Raw genomic sequence first — 20,942 nt, forward strand, 5'->3', positions numbered from 1 at the left:
AAAATTGTACCATGTCTATTTAGTTATTATACACAGATTTTTACGTATACATTAGTTTATACGCATTACCATTCAAAAGAACATTTATACCCATACATATGTACTGTTTTTTTTTTTTTTTTTTTTTTTAAGAAAACGAATAAACAAAAAGGGGGGTGTCTCAAGGTAAAACAAGGGCATAAGTATTAAAATTTTCGTTCTTTCTTTTCTCTTTCTGCCTTGCTTCATTTGTTTACAGCATCTCTAATTTCATTTTAACGAAGATGAGGGTTTTTGCAGGTGATTAAATCGTGAGATTTGGCACGGAAAAATCGTGGAATTGATATGGGTAATGTATAAATCATTTTATTTATTTATTTATTTTCCTTTTTGTATCTTGCTTTCTTAGTTGTAGAAACCCTAAATTCATTTTAACGTAGATGTCGGTTTTCTGCAGGTTTTTGAAGCTGGAGATTTGGGCAAGGAAAATTCGTGAAATTGAAATGGGTAATGTATAGATCATTTTATTTATTTTATTTTTCCTTTTTGCATCTGCTTCTTTGGTTTGCAGAAACCCTATTTTCATTTTTAACGAGATGTGGTTTTGCAGGTTTTGGAGTGCGATAGAGGGCATGGAAGAAATCGTGAACAAGAAATGGGTTTTACAGAATAAACAGAAAGGGTTTCATAGCATACACGGTTTTGGGGATGAAATTCCATAGTTTCCAAAAATTTGATGAAGAAGATGCAAGGGATTTCAAGAAATTAAAAATCAACATACCTCTCGGTGACGGTGAATGGGGAAGACGAAGAATCAAGATGGGTTTCCCGTCCAAGAACCGTCCGAGCCTCTTTTTTCTTCCTCTCTCTCTCTCTCACTGTATTCTTTCCCCTCTTCTTCTCTTGATTTTTGATCTTAACAATGAGGTATGTAATTGATTTGGGTGGGATTTTTAAGCTTTTCTAAGCAAGGATGGAAGTTACCACAAAATAAATACGATCCATAAAGAAAATCTTTATTTTTGCCCATTCTCCTCTTGGAATTTTGAGATCGTGATTTCCTTCCTCATAATTTCCAACCGTTTTTCCTTTTAATTATTACTAGCCTTTTTAATTTAGTCATCAAATGCCCCTAATTACTTCCCTTAATTATGAATATTGAACGGCTTTATGCAGTTTTTAGATTAAATTTTAGATTTAATGAGGGTAGTCTTTACAATAATTAATACTATTTGTAACATTCCCTTACCTTCTAGACTTGGTGTTGAAGCTTATGAAGCTTCCATATTAGATATTCATTATCAAGCAGATCTTCATCGAAATTTTAAATCACGAAATGTATGGCAGGAACCTTTTTTTTTTTTTTTTTTTTGCGGAAGTTTACAATCTCATAATTGATTCTTCATCTTTGCCCATGTATTTTGTTGTATCCGTGGTTACTTAATCTCATGCTCAACTTCAACAAAATGTTAAACATTTGAATCATGTCATGACTCATGAGATAATGCCACAATGAGCCTAAAAATTCTTCATTGCAGTTAGTGACATTTGGTGCATTGCCTGAAGTTGATAACTTTTTGGAAGTTAAGCATCTCACAAGTTTATCCAGAGTGAGAACATTTGACAGCCAATTGTTGAAACTTTGATGCAAATTTATGAGGAAGAAACCCAATTGTGACATTAGTGAGCTGGATGTTGTTGACACTGTGGTTAGTGCAGTGTCAAGAACAAACAGATTTTTATGTTTCCCAATTTTTTTTGGAAGACCTAAGGTTTTGTGCAAGGCCAATAAAAATGACTTGTGTTTTTTTATCTTTCTGAACTTAATGATAAATGCAATTGTGACCTGTGTCTTATTCTCTTTTTATCCTTCAACTTGAGGTGAAGTGATAGCCAAGGAGTAAAAAGATCTCGCCAAGTACATGTTGTAGATATCATGTGGATGGAAATGATGAATGTCTTCCTATAATTTTGATATGGCTCATGCAGTTGCAGCCATATATGTTGAACCATTGAGCGAAACATAGAAAACCATAGCGGAGATTAAACTTTTACAAGTGGAGCAACAAAGAATGTGGGTCAATCTGCTTTTGAGATGGTTAAGTTTATCTACAAATTGTTTTGTCTTCTTGAATAAGCTCGACAATGGATGCAATCTCCCTTCCTTGATATTGTAACAAGCAGTTTGCAAAGTCTTCATAAGTTGTAGACAGCAAGGGGTATTTTGGAACTAAAATTTTATACCTCTATTTCTGTTTCCAACCCTTCTTTTGCTTTAGAATAGATGAAATTGTTTGTTGACTAAAAGACTTTTATAAATTGAATTGTTGCTGGGCTCAAACTGCACATTGCTGTCCTAATTTCAAAGAACATTGATTCTCCTTGCAAATGAGCTTCTTTTGTTCAAATTTACGGAAATTGTGGAAGTTTCAGCAACATTCTTTGATAGAATCGAAGAAACTTCCCATTGAGTTCATTGTTAAGGTTGGACTCCTTTGCTGCCCAATCGGCAAGTTGCCTTTCCTTCAGTGTATGGTTTGACTTGTGTGTCTTTGCAGCATCACTTTGTTCCTATGATTGACATTCACTCTAGATTAGTCGATTTTATTAACATATCTACAAAATGATTCAGATTCATCATCTCCACAATCTTGTTCATTAGTTTAATTCTCCAGAGCCATTTTTTAGCAATGCATTTCACAAACAATAAATAAAACAAGCATTTCGAAAGAGAGGCAGAGAGACAAAAAAAGTTATGCACTATAAGCATAATGGTAACAACATAACTTTCAAAAGTAGAATTTATCATAGAACACTGGAAATGTTGGTGAAGGGATTGGGTCACAGGCCTCGATAAAACTTCCTATTCTATTTCCCTAGACCTAGCTATCTGGGTCCTCGTCCGTTTTTTTTAAGGTTCTGGATTCCTATCGGTTACTATCTGTTACCTTTAGCTAGAAGTAAAACAACGAGAAAATTTTCCAAAGAAAATTTAGGATGATCATACTGGACATTATGATATATGCTTGGGATGTTAGGCTTCCTATCAGCATTTCTCAATGAACTATACAGAAGTTTGAAATACCTGAGCAAAAAGATTATGGTGTAGATCATGGTGCAACCGTCCCAGCTGGACCAAACCAAGCATTAAGAGACATGAGCTCCTCACCACCAGCAAAACAGCAGTCAGGAACCAAAATGTCCCTTCGCAGCTCTTGTATCTGTATGATTGTCTCATGGCATAAATTTAACTCTCCTTCCTGGATGACTTGTGTTCACTCCTATTGCATTACTCCTTCAGAACTTGTTGTGTATGACAAGGATAAGGACACGGATATGCTTATGATAGTATCTATCTCACTGTTTTTTCTTTTCTTTCCATTTTCTGTACCGAGTTCTTAAAACCTGAACTTACAAAACTGCTTTATGCAACTAAGTCACCTTTGCTGGATAGTTAAGGGCAGACAGTACCATGATGGTCTGAAGAATCCTATATTTCAAGTCCTTACTGTACCCTACAAATGCTTATTGGATTTTTGCCATACTCATATCTCAACATTTTCGAAGTTCGTTCCCCATACCCCAACATTTGCCATATCACTTACCTGCATCCCTATCCTTTTTTTGGAAGGATACTTGTATCCATATCCAGGTAAAATAGGTTCTTATTTCTGACACATAACTGTACTTTCTGATGTTAAAGCTTTCCTGGTCATTTACAATTGATAGATTCTTTGATGCTTGAAGTGATCAGTTCAACTGAAAGCTCATTTTTAATGTTTTGCAGGTTGAAAACCCTCCATGGAAGTAAGAGTTTATCACATTCTCTCAGTTTCTTGAGAGGATAAGTCCACAGACTGTTGCTCTTCCATCCCAATGTATCTTTCTCTGCATCCATTGTTTGACAAGGTCTGCTCAATCTTTTCTTTGGTGATTTTCTTCAGCAACCAACATCATACTGTTATGAATTTGTGATCCAGTGTTTCATCGATTTAAATTATATTTTCGAGCCAATCAAGCCCTTCAAACAATCCATCTCTCATCTGATGTGGCAGAGGTGCTCTGGATGTACCTGCAAACAAACAAGATGTTTCGGCTTCAAAAGATGCATGGAGCTGTAGTTGAGAATAAAATACTAAAGCAAAATTGTTTTCATTTCTCCTTTCAAATAAACCTCCCCTAACCATCCATCCCAAATCTAACAGTATAGCAAGCTTTAGTCATTTGTGATGGAAGTTCAGGCATCCCAAAATTTTGGGAGGCGGGTAATCCCAACATATATGTGGCATGTGGGTTCGGTAATTGGGTCCATTTGATCTGGTGTACCACAAGTGGGCCATACACACGTTGAATGGAAATCTATAGGGTATATCAAGGCGAGTAAATATCAAAGCCAAAACTTTTGGGAGAACCCCGAAAGTCTTGTGGCCAGCCAGATCAGGAGGCGCAATAAGATATGCGTGCATGTTTAGTTGTCAGCTTTAACACAAAAAACCAGTGATTCACACTTGTTACTTTTCCAATTTACGTCTACTAGTGAGTATTCCATTAACTTGTTCATAAAAGGTGCTTCACAGAGAAACAAAGTGACTTCTAATTTAGAGAAATGACTTGAGGAATGCCAGGGCCCGAACTGCTTCATCTTAGCCCGCCGCCCTATGATGTTATTCATATTCATATGCAAGAAATGATGGAATGTTCATTCTCCTCATTCTTGTTTTATTTCTGTATTAATACATTATCTCTTTACATTTTCGAATACATTTGAAATGGGGAACGACTGTAGAGGATGAAGCATCTCCCCTTGTCAACAATTGTCTTTCTATATTAGCAAAAGATCTCATTACTTGTAGTTTTCATTCTAGATTCTTGTCTTATTGTAAAAACTTTCTCATTGCAATTACCAAGAGTCCATTTACCTTTGGTTTCTGCAAGTCATTTTTGACGTATTATTTTCCGAGAAAGATCACCTAGCAACTATGCTTCTGTGCAGAATGCATTTTAAATGCTTCTTTTGGCTCTGTTGCATGTTAAGAATGCTAAATTTCTTCTCCTGACATCTAATGCACTAGAAACCTTATAGAACTTTTGATTTAACTTGTTCAAAATGTTCTTTTAAAGTGACACGTCCAATATAAAAATAATGCCCACCTAGCTTTAGTATTTTGGTATTCTTTGCTAAAAATTATTGCTTAGGTGAACGAAATTGTTAGCCCAAGGGTTCCCATGGGTTCAACTAATTACCTTTTCCTTATTGTTTTGATGCTAGCAAACCCAAATTGATTAGTCTTTATGAACTAAGGTGTTGCCTTGTAGTGTTGTGCTTTAGATAGGAAATTCACTATTCAATCCGAACTTAGAACATCAACAACACTACACATGTTTAAGGATCAATATGCACAAATGAACCAAAGGAGCTTGTACACATTGAAGACATCATCCTTGGAAGATGTCCAAGCTAGAAACTCAAGCCAAAGATCCAAAAAGCAAGCCTTGCACCCAATTGAAGATCAAGTGAAGGTTACACATCAAGAGAAGGCTGAAAGAGCTTTTTATATGGTCGATTGCAATTCCTTCTCTTTTGTGTTTTCTCTCTATCAAGGCACACTCACAAATCCCTCAAAGTATTTTCAAAATAGGCCCAAAACTAAGTGGACCCAAAGCCCAAGTGCCAAGGTGAAATCAAACATGAAAAAGTATCAAATTAGCACTTGCTTATTGACCACAGACCTTAACTACATTACAATTGGTCCAAAATATTTTTAAAAGATAGATCTCCTTCTTCTCTTGTCCATAGAGTACAAGAACGTCAAAATCCAATAAGAAAAATCAATCTTTACAGCGCGGACGACCGGGCCCCCGTGGTCAACCGGCCCTGGTGCGCGGGAAATAGCCATTGGGACATAATGACTATTTCTAAAAGTTGCACAGAATTACGTTTTGCCCCTGTAACGGCTAGTTTTGGTTCTTGGCTATATATATATGGGTTTAAATTTGCATGAAAAGGTTTTCCAACCCATCTAAGGCCTATACAAACACTTGCAAACTATTTTTGGCTAACATATCTCTCCCTAACCCTTGCCTTGATTTTGAAAAATCTTCAAGAGAGTTGGAATAGCCTTCAATTATAATCTTTTGAGAGAGTTGTAGTGAGGGTTCACTGTTATATATCACGCCTTCGAGAGGCTAAAAGAGTGTTCTTTTTTCTTCTTCAAGCTTTATTACAGGGTCTCTGATTCGGCCCGCTAAGAAAGGTGAATCTGGCATTGCAAGAGAGGTCTCCGATTCGGCCCGTTAAGAAAAGTGAATCCGGCATTGTACGAGGGTTTTCCGGTCCGGCCGGTTAACAAAGGAGGATCGTGATAGTGGAAGCGCCAAGGAGGTCTTGGCGAGTGGATGTAGGTCTTGGTGTTAGATCCAAGTACCGAACCACTTTAAAATCTTTGTGTTCATCCTCTTGCTCCCTTTATCTCCTTCTCACTTGTGGTTGGTAATCTCTTAACCTTACTTTGTCTTCTTTTAATCTAAACTTAACAAGTGGTAATCCTTCAACAGAGAAAAACCATACAATTCGTATCGAAGAGTAATACCTGGTCAATTCTAGTTTTGAATTATCTCACTTTCCTATTTCGGAGAGACTTCTTATTTTACAAACAAGTAGGAGATTTACTTGAGAAGGGACGTTAACGTTTTGGGATGATATTTTTCCTAGTTTTTGTTTTGACTTAGAGCGCTGATAAATTGCCCCCCTTCAAAATTCATTGGCCCCATTTAACCGAATAACCTCATGGGTACATGACAGTCCTTTTGCATCCTTTCACTTTTGTGGTTTCCTATATCTATCTATCTATCTATTATAATATAGCAGGAAGCTCTCATTTAGAAAACATTTATCTCTCCCCTCCCTAAAATCTCTCTCATTTAGAAAACGTTTCATATTATTTCCATTTAATCAGATAATTACTAAAAACCAAACCATAACGCCTAGGTCTGTTGCAAAAGGAAAGAAAGTAAAAAATTGCGGTGATTTTGAGTCCCTCTCCAAGAAGCTATTTATTTCTATTTAACCTTCTCTACTCCTCTTAATATTTTCTAATTTCTTGCCCATAAACTCCTGAATTTCCTCTATTTTTCCACTCTTTCTCTCTATATCTCTCCATAAATGTTATTTCTTTCTCTGCTCATGGGTTGGTTTCTATATCTTGCTCACTTCTTATGCTGTTTTTTTTTTCTATTCACAGGACACCAAATACAAGTGTTCATCTATGGGTTCTACAGTCTGTACGGATGCAGCAAAAGTAGAATGGGTTTTAGAATTTTTACTGTCAAACTTCTCATGCTTTCTTTTTGTTTTTTGCTCTTACACCCTTTAAATTTTATGATAGTGTATTTATATCAAAGACACACATGTACCTACATCTTATTCTTAAGGTGTGTAAAATATTTATACAGAAGAAAACCTTTGTGAAATATTGAACATGACAACATCTTTTTCTTAATAGGAGATGGAAGTTAGAAATTGTATAGATCCAACAAAAGTTAGCCTCCAACTTGATAGCATACACTTTGTTTTCAGAAAATCTCTTCCAGAGGCTGTGAAGCTTATGACAAATTTTATTATAAGAGAGTTGGCAAAAATTTGTAGAATCTCTGGGTATGATAACTCTTCTATTTCTCGCCTCCAACTCGATGACATCCACTTTGTTTTCAGAAAATCTCTTCTAGAGGTTGTCAAGCTTATTACAAATTATAGTACAAGAGAGTGGAAAATCTCTGGTTATGACAATTCTTCTATTTCTCTTTTTATTTTTGTATTTTTATAGGCAAGCTGGGATCGAACCTGCGACCTCAAGGTTGAGGAACAAAGCCTCAACCGTTGAGCTAATGGCCCGACCCTCTCTTTTCATTTTTCTTATCCTTTTCTTTTCATTTTTTTTATGAATTATAGTAGAAGAGAGGACAAATATTTGTAGATTTTCTTTTTTGTCTCTTTTCATTTTTGCTCTCCATTTCTTTATGATCCTTCTCTTTTCTTTGCATCCTCAAGCTATGAATTTATGGCTCTGGCATCCACCATTGGTTCACATTTTTTATTAATAAATTTTCTCTTTTTTTTCCTCTTTTTTTTGGTAATTGATGTCTTTGTTTCTTGAACATTTATTTATTAATTTAGGATATATTGTATCACACCACCTCCCTCTATTACCGTACTTTTTTTTTTCTTTTTGAATAAGCTACTTATCTAGAATTTTAGTACTCATTCTCAATTGTGTAAAGCCTGATTCCTAATTTTTTTTTACTATTGTGTCTTCCATATGAATCTTCGAAAAAAAAATTAAAGCATTCTTCTGTTTTTTCTCACCCTCATATACCCTCCAGTTTTCACAAATAATAATACAAATAGTGGGTGCATCCCTTTTCATTGGTCAAAAAGGGGGTTCTAGCTCATTGCCCCTTCTTTGAAACATATAAAAACATATTTCTCCATACAAGTAGCTTCAGGGGATCGAGTTTAATTATTGGAAAATAGTGAATTATAGCTATTTATTTATGTCATATATTGTGATATACTAAATCTCTTCTATGAATATTTAATGTGAGCTACTTTTTTTCAAAACCAACTTCCCAGCCTGTGTTCTCTACTTTATTTTTCCATTTATTCACTCCTGCATCGTGAGATAGGTCCCACTAGTTTACTAGAGAAATCCCCAAAGCTTTTAGAGTTCTACCCACCAATTAATACCCTACACTTAATGAGAAATTATAACACATTAAATCCTTCGATCGAATAATCCGGCCTCAAGGTCATGTCTTGAAATGAACCTTCGAAGATAGTGTTTTAGGCTTTGTTTCTTTCAACGTAAAATGGGCGAGAAGCAAATTTTACGCCCAATATTAAGTGAGAAAATGAGAGTAAAATTATTTCTACACCCCATTTCATGTCGAAAGAAACAGAGCTTAATGTGACATTTTGGCCACAAAAGGATGTTTGTATCTCAATTAAGTCCAATTTTTATTCATAGCTACGTAAAAAGTTACTTATGGCTAAGGTAAAATCATTGAAGCTACAAGAAGAAATCTTTAGCAGAACTGATATTTCTGCATAAACAAGTTAGCAAGGTAAAAGTAACGTAGTGATAAGGTAAAGTCATTGAAGCTATGAGAAGAAATAAATGACTACATGTCATATTTTATCTACTGGGGTCACTTGCACATGACGAGGAAACATGAATCATTAGTATAATTTTGTTATAATTGCCTTTGCAAATACATTGAGACATGGCATCGTTTTCTTCTTAAATTTGCATATTTTGAATGTCATCCTGAAAGAAATTTCACGGACCCAGCGAGAGTCCCTATCATTGCGGTGTGTGGAGGATAAAGCTGGAATTACCACATGCCTATCCTCATTGTTAACTGGTCTCGCACCCAACAACCCAGTTTCATCAAGTAACTCGAGTACATACTTAAATTGAGAAAGTGTGATACCATGAGAAGACTTGGCCACTTCAATACCCAAGAAGTACAGAAGTTTTCCCAAGTCTTTCATATGAAACTCCTTCTTAAGAAAGGTTTAAACTCCTGAATATCCTGCAGCATCATCGCCAATCACAGCTATAACATCCACATAGACTACAAGTACAACGTGGCCAGCTGAAGATCGGCGACTAACATGGTATGTTCCACACCACACTGTCTCAACCCAAAACGAACCACAGCCTTATTAAGTCTAGGAAATTAAGGCACCTAATGAACTGGGATAGGGTAACCAAATCCAAAAGAGATGGAGGGTTGGGAATTGGGAAGCTAAGGTTACGTAACAAATCCCTCCTAGGAAAATGGCTTTGGCTATATGGAAATGAAAAGATGGCTCTTTGGGACCGTGTGGTTGACTCAAAATATGGGAAAGGAAAGGGGGATAGGAACATTAAAAAACCGGCAAGTGGAAAGGGGTCGGGTTCTTGAAAATCTATTTGCTCGGTCAAAGATGATTTTGATCAGGAAATTCGATACAAAGTGGGTAAGGGCGCGGAGGTAAAATTCTGGCAAGAGTAAAGTGATGCTTTCTATAGAATACTCGAGGCTATTTCGGATTGCAGTCAATCGAGAGGCAACGGTGGCGGACTACCGCATTCGAGAAGGAAAGTTTGGAAAAGGGCTTTGGGATATCCGCTTACGAAGAAACCTTAAAGATGGGGAAATATAGGACCTCCAGCAGTTTACCTTACAGCTACAATCGGTGTATTGTTCTAAAACTATAGACAACGAGCAAATATGTGCACCACAGCCCTGTTGAGATATGGATATGTGATACTTGAGATTAACTATAAAATGAGGAATGTATAATCCTTTGATCCTATAGTAGATAGTAAGGAAATAAGGGATATTTCTTGTATGGGGATTACAGTGTATTTGTTGGTTAATTATGTCTTTTTCTTGTCATGTAGGGTTTTGTCATAAATCTGAAGGAACAACCTATCGTGGAAACTATTCTATTCACTCTAACTATTTTATCCGCCTTCTCTTCTCTCTCCTCTCTTTCTACAACTCTTAACATTCATTAACAACTAGTCTTTTTCTCTGTCTTCTGTTTTGAAGTTTTCTTTCAATTTATTATTTTGAGTAAGCTGAACGTCCCTACAATCCTCAAAATCCTTTTCCCCCCATTTTTTTGTTTCAGGATCTAAAGGCAAAGAGGACGATTGGGAGCGGACTTGAGTCAACTGGACTTTATTATCTAGATCATAGCCTAATTAAAGTTGCTCTTCATTTTGTCACATATCTCTTTGGCACTATTGGCTCGGTGATACATTCATTGGTAATCTAAAGTTGTTAATTCCATGTATGCATTAGACCGGCAAGCATCATTCAGTTCCTTTCCATTCTACAGATGATAAAAGAGAAGTAATTTCCCATAAACAAGGGAGTGCAAATATCATTTCCCATAAAAAATAAACAATTTTTTATGTCTTCTCCTTTCCACTTTATTTAGTTTGCATGCAAATAATTGATGCTTCTGCATCAACGAGCTGATAAGTTTCACGATACAAAGCACACCAAATTTACTAGAAATTGCAGTCGTAACTAGGCTCAACAGCTCATCAGGGTGCACAACCAATGAATAAAAATTACAAAATAAGCAAAATGAAACTAGAATGTTTTCTTACACAACCCACTAAAAAAACCCAAAAGAATATAGTAATAAATGGATGATCATTAAAAACATTTACCTTCTTGTCAAATTCCAATCCAGATATACCTTCCCTGAAAAAATAATATGTTCAAAATGGATTATCATTTAGAACAAATAGAGGATCGATTAAGAGATTTAAAACAAAAAATGGTGCCCCATATCTACACAAGCACAAATATATGTACACCAGATTAACTAGTATGGAAACAAATAAATATAGAGAGAATATATTAACTACTTAGGAAACAAATATAGAGATCAATCATAATTCATAACAGGAGGACAAAACTTGGCCCCATTGATATTTGATAATGTGATTTCATATAGCACGACTAAAGTGCAATTGTGCAAATATAATGCAAAACTCTTGCCATAAACGCTCAACTAGATGATATTTTGACTAAACAAATAGAGTAGAAAATCTTCTTATCATGTCATGAATATCGAGATTGATAATCATTCAAAATGGGAAAATAAGAAAAATCAGGGCCCCCACAATAAAATGTGAATAGTTGCACGATCATTGATAATCATTCAAAATGGGAAAAAAAGAAAAATTAGAATGTAGAGAATAGAAGTTGTCTTGTCGGATCAACATGTGCTAGACCTGCATCTTGATCCAATAAGTTAACTTCTCTTCTCTACATTATAATTTTCATTGTTGTCCCTAGTTATTTTAAATGTCATTAAGAGCAAACATGCAGTATCTTTCTAAAAAAAAGGAGCAAACATGAAGTCACCGTTTACATTCTCCTCATTCTACATACTATTTTCATACACTCGTTCCAACAATGTAAGGTAGATTTTGCTCAATTTATGGATCAAAATCTCGGTGCATAAGGGCTTCACAACATCCACCCCCAAGAACACAACAATTTATCACATTAGGAGTGTGTACTCACGAATCCGCGAACACATACACACGATCTGCCCAATTGAAAATAGAACCATTAGGAAGAAAGAGAAGATTTAAACTGTGCTGCAGAGAAGAAAACAAGGCATCTATTTTCTCTCTCTTTCTGCCAATAAAAAACTTTATTTTATAGAATCCTAAAATTGTATTGCAAGTAATTCCACCTACACGGGATGGATTAGGGAATGTTGCAAATGGTTAGAAAGTGAGGTTACCCACTTAAGTCATTATAATGTGTTAAAACAAGTAGTAAATAGTGGTAAATCATAAAATTAAAATAAATAAAGAAACAGAAGAAAAAGAAGAATGGGCCCTAGCTCAAGCCATCAGACGGACACATCCATGTCCCGGTCCAACCTAGCCCGCAATAAAGATTCACCCGACAAGGAGCCTCTCTCCCGCTCTCATGGGTTCGCACCCATAACAAAACCACCTCCGTATATATACCATGAAGTTTAGTCTCCCAAACAAATGTGGGACTAAACGCTTGAGCACTACCAAGACAAAACAACAAGAAACTCTAAAAAGCTTAAAATTCCCTCCAAATTCATAGATAGCCTCCAGGAAACTAAAGGCACATAAACTAACAAAAACAACAAACAAGCCTTATTTAATTTTAAAGCAGGAGTTCTAAATGCCAATAAAATGCATTAGATGGTGAAAGAAATTGAATTCCTCAACGGCATGTGAAAACATAGAGCATCAAAGATACAAAGAAAGGACTCACCTTCTAAAAGGTAGTTGGAGATCCATATTCATGTCATTGATAATTTGACTCGGCTACAACACAATTATTCAACTTAAGAAATGAATTCAAGCAAAGAACAAGCATGCTATAAAACCAACTAGAGAAACCAAGTGATAAAATTCATACATGTGTCGGACAGCTTTCACCGTCGATATTGTAGCAATGCCCAAAAGCTCCTATCTTCCCATAGCATAAGAACATAAAAATCAGAAATTGGAAAATCATCAATCCTTTATAAAATTGATAAAGATATCCAAAACAGTAATGTCAAAAAAATTGGAAGAAAATAAAGATAATGACAAAAGAAAAGGTCTTATCACATGCCCTTGTCAAAACTGCAAGACCATAAAATCCTAAATATACCCAATTCCAAAAATATAAAAAAGAAACAAAAAAAGAAGAAGAGAAACAGCAACCTCAGAGTAGGAATCGAGCAATAAACCAGAAATTTCATGCTGTTGTTTTGACAGAAATCTTCCATTCAATTCGGCAACAGTCCTCTTCCATCTATGCCTTTGATAGCTGATAAAAACCCACAATCAGTCAATTCTCTCAAATGCAATAACTAATGCGTGAGAAAAAAAAGAGAAAAGACAGACAAAGACAGAAATCTGGAAAACACTGGAAAATGGCGATTAGGGTTTTTAATACCTGCGCAAGGGTTTGGAGGTATCAGGAGAAGAGGAACGAGGAAGCACGTATTTGTCCATGAGTAAGGATTAGCGATTAGGGTTTCAAAACTCTGGTAAAAAAAAGAGAGAAACCTCGTTCAGGTTGTGAAGATCTTCATGGCGGGAGCAGCTTTGAAGGTTTCAGTTTCGGTTTCCTGCGCCTGGCCTTGTGAGATTGCAAAAGGACTTTGGTAAATCTACGATACACTAGGTGTGTAGTGCGCACTCGTGCTGATCCACATAAGGTTAAAGAGCGTGCTGCTTTTGTACCTGTACGGCTCTACCATACACGGGGGTGCGTGGTGCGCACTTGTGCTGCTCCGCGTAGAGTTGAAGGGTGCTGCTACGCACCTCACACGAATTTCACATGGAAACTGAGTTTTCCGGTATTTGGTAGACTAATTTACAAGGAAGAGTTACATCCCGAGATAATCGAGCCATTCGGTCCCTGGCATTTGGTAGCCTAATTGAATGTTTTTTACGTGCTTTCAAGGAAAATTGCAAACCTAAGTTGTTTGGTCACGGATTATCCAATGGGGGTCGTGGGCGTGATAAGGCATAAATACGGCAGGACCGTTGTATCTCATCACGTGTCACCCATGCGGAAAAAGAATCTAATCATGATTAGGATAGATGCTAGAAAACAGTAAGACAACATGATTTCGCCACACGTCATCTCCCCGCCACCAAGAAAAAAACTCCATCATCACAATTATAGGTAAGATTACACAACAAAAGCCACGCACGCCGTCGAACCAGGGGGGGCAACCCAATCCAACAAAAGAAGATTTTCTTTCTAAAATGATGAAAATGATCCATGTGACGCCCCATGAAGAGAATCTACATGCAAAAAAAAAGCATAAATACACCATTAAGTCCCATGGGAGGGAGGACGATCTAGGATCAAGCACCATTAAAGGAAGCTCTAGACCGTTATTAAGGTTTTCCGACTCTAAGCAAGAGAGGGAAGAGGCGTTGGACGCCCTATGCCTCCCCCTATCTGCTGCCCCCAACTCACCCACCCAGATATCAGAAAAAGAACCCGTGTATTGGTCTTGGTAAACCTGATTATACCTCAGCTATTTCTTGTTGTTCATTATATCGTTGGTCCAGAATCTGACTTGGGTATCGAAGTGATCGTCCGGGACCCACCCCGAACCTCTCTGACCCATTTGTTTGTGATTGCAGACCCCAGCGGAGGCCCTCTACACACCGATCGATCGCGAACCCGGATTCTGGCGCCATCAGGGCGTGTCAGGAAAGTTATATCCCGAAGTAGGATAATCGAGCATTTTCGTTCCCTGCAGATTGGATATCATTCTACTGAGAAGAAGAAGGGAACAACAATTCTTCCTTAGGCTCTTCCAACTCTTTTGATACACTGTTGCAAGAAAAAACATTTATGACTTAGATGAATATTATCTAATGTGTTTTTCTTCGTAATTTTTTTCTTCTTTTCACGACTCAGAGGGAAATGATAAGATTATCGTTGACTTGGACTGATATTTTCATAAATTGAAGGCCCCTCTTAGTAGAAATTAAATAGGATGGGTTCAAGTTATCTCTTTTCATGTGTAAAACAAGTATGATCTTTAGAAAAAAAATTCGTTTGCAAACTTTTCCAAAAAAAAATATCTTCCAATCCAATTAGGGCCTTAGCCCTTATCCATAAACTTTAGCGTGTGTAGAGAGAGAGAGAGAGATCCTCAACCAGCCGATCAATATCAAATTTCCCGGCTTTAACATATAAAATCAAGATTATAGTTTTGTAAAATCCAGGATTTTACAATCATGGATAGTAAAATCCATGTATCCAAACCAAGGTTTTAAATTTCGTCCGAAATCCAAAATTTCTCTGTCAAAACCGAAACGTTCCAAAACCGAAATTGGAAACGTACCAAATTTTGGTCGAATTTTTTTAAAAAAAAATAATTTTTTATTCCTTCCCAAATTTCAGCCAAAATTACCAAAATTTCGGTCGGTTGAAATTTCGGCCCAAAAATTCAAAATTTCGCGTCTTTCAATTTCGGCCCAGGTCCGAAGCTCCCCCGAAACCCGAAATTTGAAACCTTGATCCAAACGTCCCCTTTGTATCTTGTCGGAGAGAGTGAGAGATGATCATTTTCATGTGTATGTCCCATTACCATAAAATGAAAGAAAGAAAATAAAATTGGAGAGATGATAAAGGGAAATGATGATGGTGATTAGGGCTGCAACTCGAGCTGGGTTTTACCCGACCCGCATCGACCCGACCCGAAAATAGCCTGGGTTGGGTTCAGGTTTCATGGGTTTCGGGTCGAGCCGGGTTTGAAAGGGCCCGACCCGACCCGACCCGAGTTACATAAGTTATAGTATGTACATTTTTTTTCTATTGTTAGTTAAAAGTTAAAAGTGAAAACCCACGCACCCACTGTTATTGTATGTGAGTGTAATTTCTGCTTCTATGAGTTGAATTGATCCAAGTGTTTGATTCAGCATTGTTTGATTACAAAATTGTTTGATTCAAGTGTAATGTGAGTGTAATTACATCATTGTTTGATTCAAGTGTAATGTGAGTGTAATTTCTACTTCTATGAGTTGAGTTGCCTTGCCAAATATGAATTTTCCTTAAAAAATTGCTCAACGTGAAAAAACCGACCCGACCTGAGATTTATCATGGGTAGAGCCGGGTTTGGGAATCGTGGGTTTTCCGAAAGTAACCCGACCCGACCCGAGATATTTCTCGGGTAGGGTTGGGTTCTCCAAAACCCGACTCGCCTGACCCGAGTTGCAGCCCTAATGGTGATGTTGTGGTGCGATCATTATTAATGTGCATGTCCCATCAGTATAAATTGAAAGAACTAAAAAAAACAGGGAGATGATATTTTCGCCCCTCTGCAGTACGCATTCGCCCCCTTTAATGTGATTTGACTTTAAAAAGTGTTGAAGTTGTCCACTGTTCACGTTATATAGCTAGGGAAGTAAAGATAGGCGAATTGGATGCCTAATTAATGGAGAAAATGGATTGAAGATATGCCTAATTAAAAAGGGGGCCTTTGATAGATTTAAAATCAAGGAGGGGGTGTTTTCTCTTTCTAAAGGTCGGCCACCATATAAAAACTCTTTTTGTTTAATCAGTATGATTGCCTTAAATCGATTAATTTGCTTAGGCCTCACCCAATCATACTTAGCCACATTTTTCTTGTTAGTCTGTCCATTTCAGTCATGTCCTCTCCCACCCGTCACACTCACCCAATTGGTTTAATATATACGAAAACAAACAACATATCTCATCTCTCTCAATCTCTCCATTCAATCATTCCTCTTCCCTTTGCATGTAACAACCATGTCCAACCTTCAGTCCTACTCCATTCTCTTCCTCATTTTCCTCTTCACCGCTCTCCTAGTCCGAACCATCGTCTTCAAATCTCGAACCAAGGTTCGCCTCCCCCCTAGCCCAATGGCCCTACCAATCCTTGGCCACCTACACCTCTTAGGCCCAATAGTCCACCACGCACTATACAAACTCTCAAAAAACTATGGTCCTTTGCTCTACCTCCACCTCGGCTCCATCCCTTGCATAATCGCCTCTTCATCAGAAATCGCCAAAGAAATCCTCAAAACCCAAGAACTCTCCTTCGCAACCCGCCCCAAAACCATAGCCGTTGATCATCTAACCTATGGCACCTATGGCTTCGCTTTCGCGCCTTACGGTCCTTACTGGAAGTTCATGAAGAAACTATGTGTGTCCGAGCTCCTAGGTGGCCGAACCATAGACATGTTTGAACCCTTAAGACGAGAAGAGAGGAGGTCCTTTATGAAGTTCTTAGTAGAAAAATCAAAAGTAGGAGAGGGTGTTAATCTTAGCCGAGAGCTCTCTAATCTTACCAACAATGTGGTTTCGAGGATGGCTATGAGTAAGAGGGCATCTAGAACAGAAGGTGAGGCCGAGGAGGTTCGAGTCGTGGTCCAGGCCCCTTTTCAACACTTGGGACACCCAGCTTCATTGTACGTGCCAATCAGGCCGCTTCATTCCTTCAATTGTGAAGTACATCAGTCCCTTTGCAGTCATAGATACACAATAGCTGGGGTCCCAAGTAATGAAAAGGGGAGCATTTATCATTTCCCTGATTTTATTGTACTATTTTAAGGGCATACCCTCCAATTATTTTGTAACTTAATCATTATCCAATGGGTATTTTAGTAAAACTAAGTAGGGAAATGAGTTTAGTACTCCACTGTCCCAAAAGTAATCTGTCTTTTTTTTTTAATTGGAAGAGCTTTTTGGGAACTGTAAATAACCTTTTGACTGCCCTTTAAACACTAAAAGACAAGAAGCTTTCGCAGCATATCTAGACATTCGAGTGCTAAAATCATTTCCCATCTAATATGCATTTTTATTCAGTATTTTGTCACCCATCGAAGTTACCATCGTCTCTACCTTGTCTAATCATTGGCTCTAAGTCCCTAATCCACCACTCCCATCCACTGCTCCCTTGCCATACTTGTGCTCGCCCTTGTCACTGGCCCATGCTCTTCGAAGAATTTTAATTGTTTACAATGTTAGTAGGACCGACTAGGACACTCCGATGGACAGTCTAATTTGAAATGGACTATTAATGAGTCTCGAGAAGTAGGATCCGAAGAACACTGTATGATCTGGCCGGTAAGGTATTTGAATGAATAGTGAGTAAGAAGTACGTGGATCCGTTGACACCCCCATACATCACTATTTTTAAAGGCGTCAATGGATCCACTTCGGATTAGACACACCTGTTTCTTAGTCACGATCCATTCAAATTTCTTATTGATAGTATCGGATTCGAAGTGATCTTTGACTTCTACCTCCGACATCTTGGTCACGATCCATTTCAAATCGGACTATCCATTGGAGTGTCCTAGTAGGTCCTACTTACACTTCTACGAAGTTAAAATTCTTAAAAGAGGGCAAATGCAAACGTGACTGGTATTTGGAAGGGTGAGCCGTAGCGGCGGGAATGCAGTGGGCTAGGGACTTAGGGTCAATGGTTAGAGAAGTAAGAGAAGAGGGTGACTCGAGACTTGAGAGATGAATGAAAAAATACTAAAATTAGGAATCGTTCGAAAAAAATCATATGGCTTATTTCTACCAAAATATCCCTTTAAGAATATTTAAAATTATAAAAAATATTAGATGGTTAGTAAAATAGTATAATAAAATCGGATTTAGGATTGTCGTCCTGTGGCCTTTTGTTGATTGTCTAGATCTGATGGGCAATAATTTCGGATCCGATAATAGGGTCCCAGAATGCATGTGTCCTTAGATCCTAGTAATGTGTCCTGTCCGTTTTTAAGTTCGGATCCGGTAGTCCATCGGACCGAGACAATTCGCTCCCCTACCTATATTTTGTGATGTGTTTAGCTAGAGATGTATCCCGATACATTCCAATTCTTGGTGATATGCTTTGCTTGAGATGTATCCGGCCAGAACTCGACTATCTCCGATGTATATATCCCCTACTTCTTGGCAGTAGTGAAGCCACATTGGATTTTCAAATACCCTTGTTGAATGTTTGAATTAGGCCTGTTTGTTTTGTACTCAAATTAAAACAGAATTTGAAGTGATTGCTTGTATATATAGTTTGTGAGGAATGATAGACGCAGAGGTCCTCTTTATGCAAGGCTAAAGAAGGGCCCTGGAATACATCCACGTCATTAAGTGCAACGAATTCAGTTTCTCAACTGAATTTAAAAATGACGTGGATCTATTCAAGGGCCCTTCTCCAGCCCTTGCATAAAGAGGGCCCTTGCATCTATCATTCCTCATAATTTGTTTTGCTTGTATTATTATTATTATTATTTTTGCCTTAAAAGCTTTCTCAGATGGGATGATGCCATGACAGCCAAACGGAGACTGCTACAGGTCTGACTTTTCCTTTAAAAGCCTTCTCTTCCCCTGGGCCAGGCCCCTCTAGTGTATTCTTGACAAACCTTTTATGCTATACGGGGGTGGCCCAAGGAAGAAAAAGGGGCTATTAATTCCCTTTCTTATAACTAATACCTTGAAACCGACGGGACTCTGAGCAGCTTCCAATTGATCTACTGGAACCAAGTAAATTGAAAAGTAAAAGTCGGGGCATTCATTTTTTTTGCTAGAGAATACTCTTCTTATAGAATTTTTCTAATGAAAAAGGTTGAATTTGGGAATTACTTGATTAAAGACTTAAGTTTATCATCAATGGCATTTTTGAAGACCTTCAAGCATTTCTCATTCATGAAACAACCAATTACTCCAAAAGGCTTAAGCAGTTGGAGAAGGCGTTATTTAATCTTTTATACTTCAACACTTCCCCGTCATGTACGGCCCCTCTTTTTAGGGTTGGCCTACACGTGGCACATGTGGCCCCTCTTTTGGGTTTGCCCATTGCATGTGGATTTTGCTATCGAGGAGGTTTGAACTTTGAACCCAGGCATTTGCTCTGATACCATGTGAAACAACCAGTTACTCCAAAAGCTTAAGCTATTAGAGTTATTGTCATTTAATGATTTATACTTAACACTATTCCTGTAGGATCTTTTCGTGGCAGGCACCGATACATCAAGCGTTACATCCCAGTGGGCATTATCGGAGCTAATCAACAACCCCATTATGTGTGAGAAAGCAAGAAAAGAGATCGATTCCATAGTCGGAAAAAACATACTAGTAGAAGAATCAGACATTCCAAATCTCCCTTACCTCCAAGCAATCATAAAGGAAACATTCAGACTGCACCCAGCTAGCCCCATAAGTCTACGACAGTGCACTCAAGATTGCAAAATCAAAGGATACGATATCCCTGCAAATGCTTCAGTCTTCATCAATCTATGGGCCATTGGAAGAGACCCAAAATACTGGGACAATTCGCTCGAATTCCGGCCGGAGCGATTCATGAATGACCAGAATCTGACCGACGTTAGGGGGCAATATTTCCATCTCTTGCCTTTCGGGAGTGGAAGGAGAGGGTGCCCCGGTGCAACTCTAGCACTACAAGTAATACATGCAACAGTGGCCAATATGATTCAGTGTTTTACTTTGAAGGTGGGCCATGGAGAAGGGAATTCTAAGGTTGACATGAAAGAAGGACCAGGGTTGACACTACCTAGGGCACAACCTTTGGTGTGTGTCCCCGTTGCTCGCTTACATCCATTCCCTTGTATTGAGATATGAACAGAAATCTATTGGAATCTGCAAACTCTCTATTTATGCTGCATGTGAAATCTTTGATTACTTCCAATGGAATAATTCTGCTACTATGATTTGTTGTTTGTAAGATTTAATGTTTGTAGGATGTCATGTTTATGAGATTTTAATGGCTTTAGTTGGAGCAACAGAACATGGATTAATTATTAAAATCTGGTTTTAAAAACTCCCTTAGAAACTCAACGGAGTTAACACTACTTGGCCCTACCTGAGTCAGTGTAAAAACTCGTTTGACTGCA

The 20,942-nt window shown here is 37.7% G+C and overlaps 1 protein-coding gene, 1 long non-coding RNA gene and 1 pseudogene across 5 annotated transcripts in view; 1 reads left to right on the top strand and 2 right to left on the bottom strand.

Annotated features, from left to right (window-relative positions):
- LOC143845730 (uncharacterized) overlaps positions 1-20,942 on the bottom strand; it is a 74,651-nt gene that overhangs the window by 35,820 nt on the left and 17,889 nt on the right. The gene's annotated exons all lie outside the window — the stretch shown is intronic.
- On the bottom strand, positions 1,706-14,008 carry LOC143845724 (uncharacterized). 2 transcript variants are annotated; one of them, XR_013234507.1, is made up of 7 exons: positions 13,486-14,008; positions 13,251-13,356; positions 12,961-13,014; positions 12,814-12,866; positions 11,211-11,244; positions 3,065-4,051; positions 1,706-2,550 (listed from the first exon to the last, which is right to left on the bottom strand). XR_013234507.1 is itself a non-coding variant. In XM_077354135.1 (6 exons), exons 1-6 carry the CDS (start codon positions 13,542-13,544, stop codon positions 4,019-4,021), a joined length of 339 nt encoding a protein of 112 aa, XP_077210250.1. In that variant the 5' UTR covers positions 13,545-14,008; the 3' UTR covers positions 2,718-4,018. The 2 variants fall into 2 exon arrangements, 1 of the variants encoding a protein (XP_077210250.1); XM_077354135.1 differs by lacking the exon at positions 1,706-2,550 and having other exon boundaries at positions 2,718-4,051.
- On the top strand, positions 16,809-20,756 carry LOC143845804 (3,9-dihydroxypterocarpan 6A-monooxygenase pseudogene; annotated as a pseudogene).

This window comes from Tasmannia lanceolata, unplaced genomic scaffold, assembly GCF_043159265.1.
Source record: "Tasmannia lanceolata isolate RefF3 unplaced genomic scaffold, GAP_Taslan_0.1 ptg000015l, whole genome shotgun sequence".
NCBI classification, from domain to species: Eukaryota; Viridiplantae; Streptophyta; class Magnoliopsida; order Canellales; family Winteraceae; genus Tasmannia; species Tasmannia lanceolata.

Bases quoted from the DNA above. Each gene is read 5' to 3' on its own strand.
- LOC143845724 (XM_077354135.1), bottom strand. From the start codon at position 13,544: ATGGACAAATACGTGCTTCCTCGTTCCTCTTCTCCTGATACCTCCAAA. The intron at 13,357-13,485 runs GTATTAAAAACC...GGTTTTTATCAG, and splicing joins ACCTCCAAACCCTTGCGCAG to CTATCAAAGGCATAGATGGA. The intron at 13,015-13,250 runs GTTGCTGTTTCT...TGCTATGGGAAG, and splicing joins TGCTCGATTCCTACTCTGAG to ATAGGAGCTTTTGGGCATTG.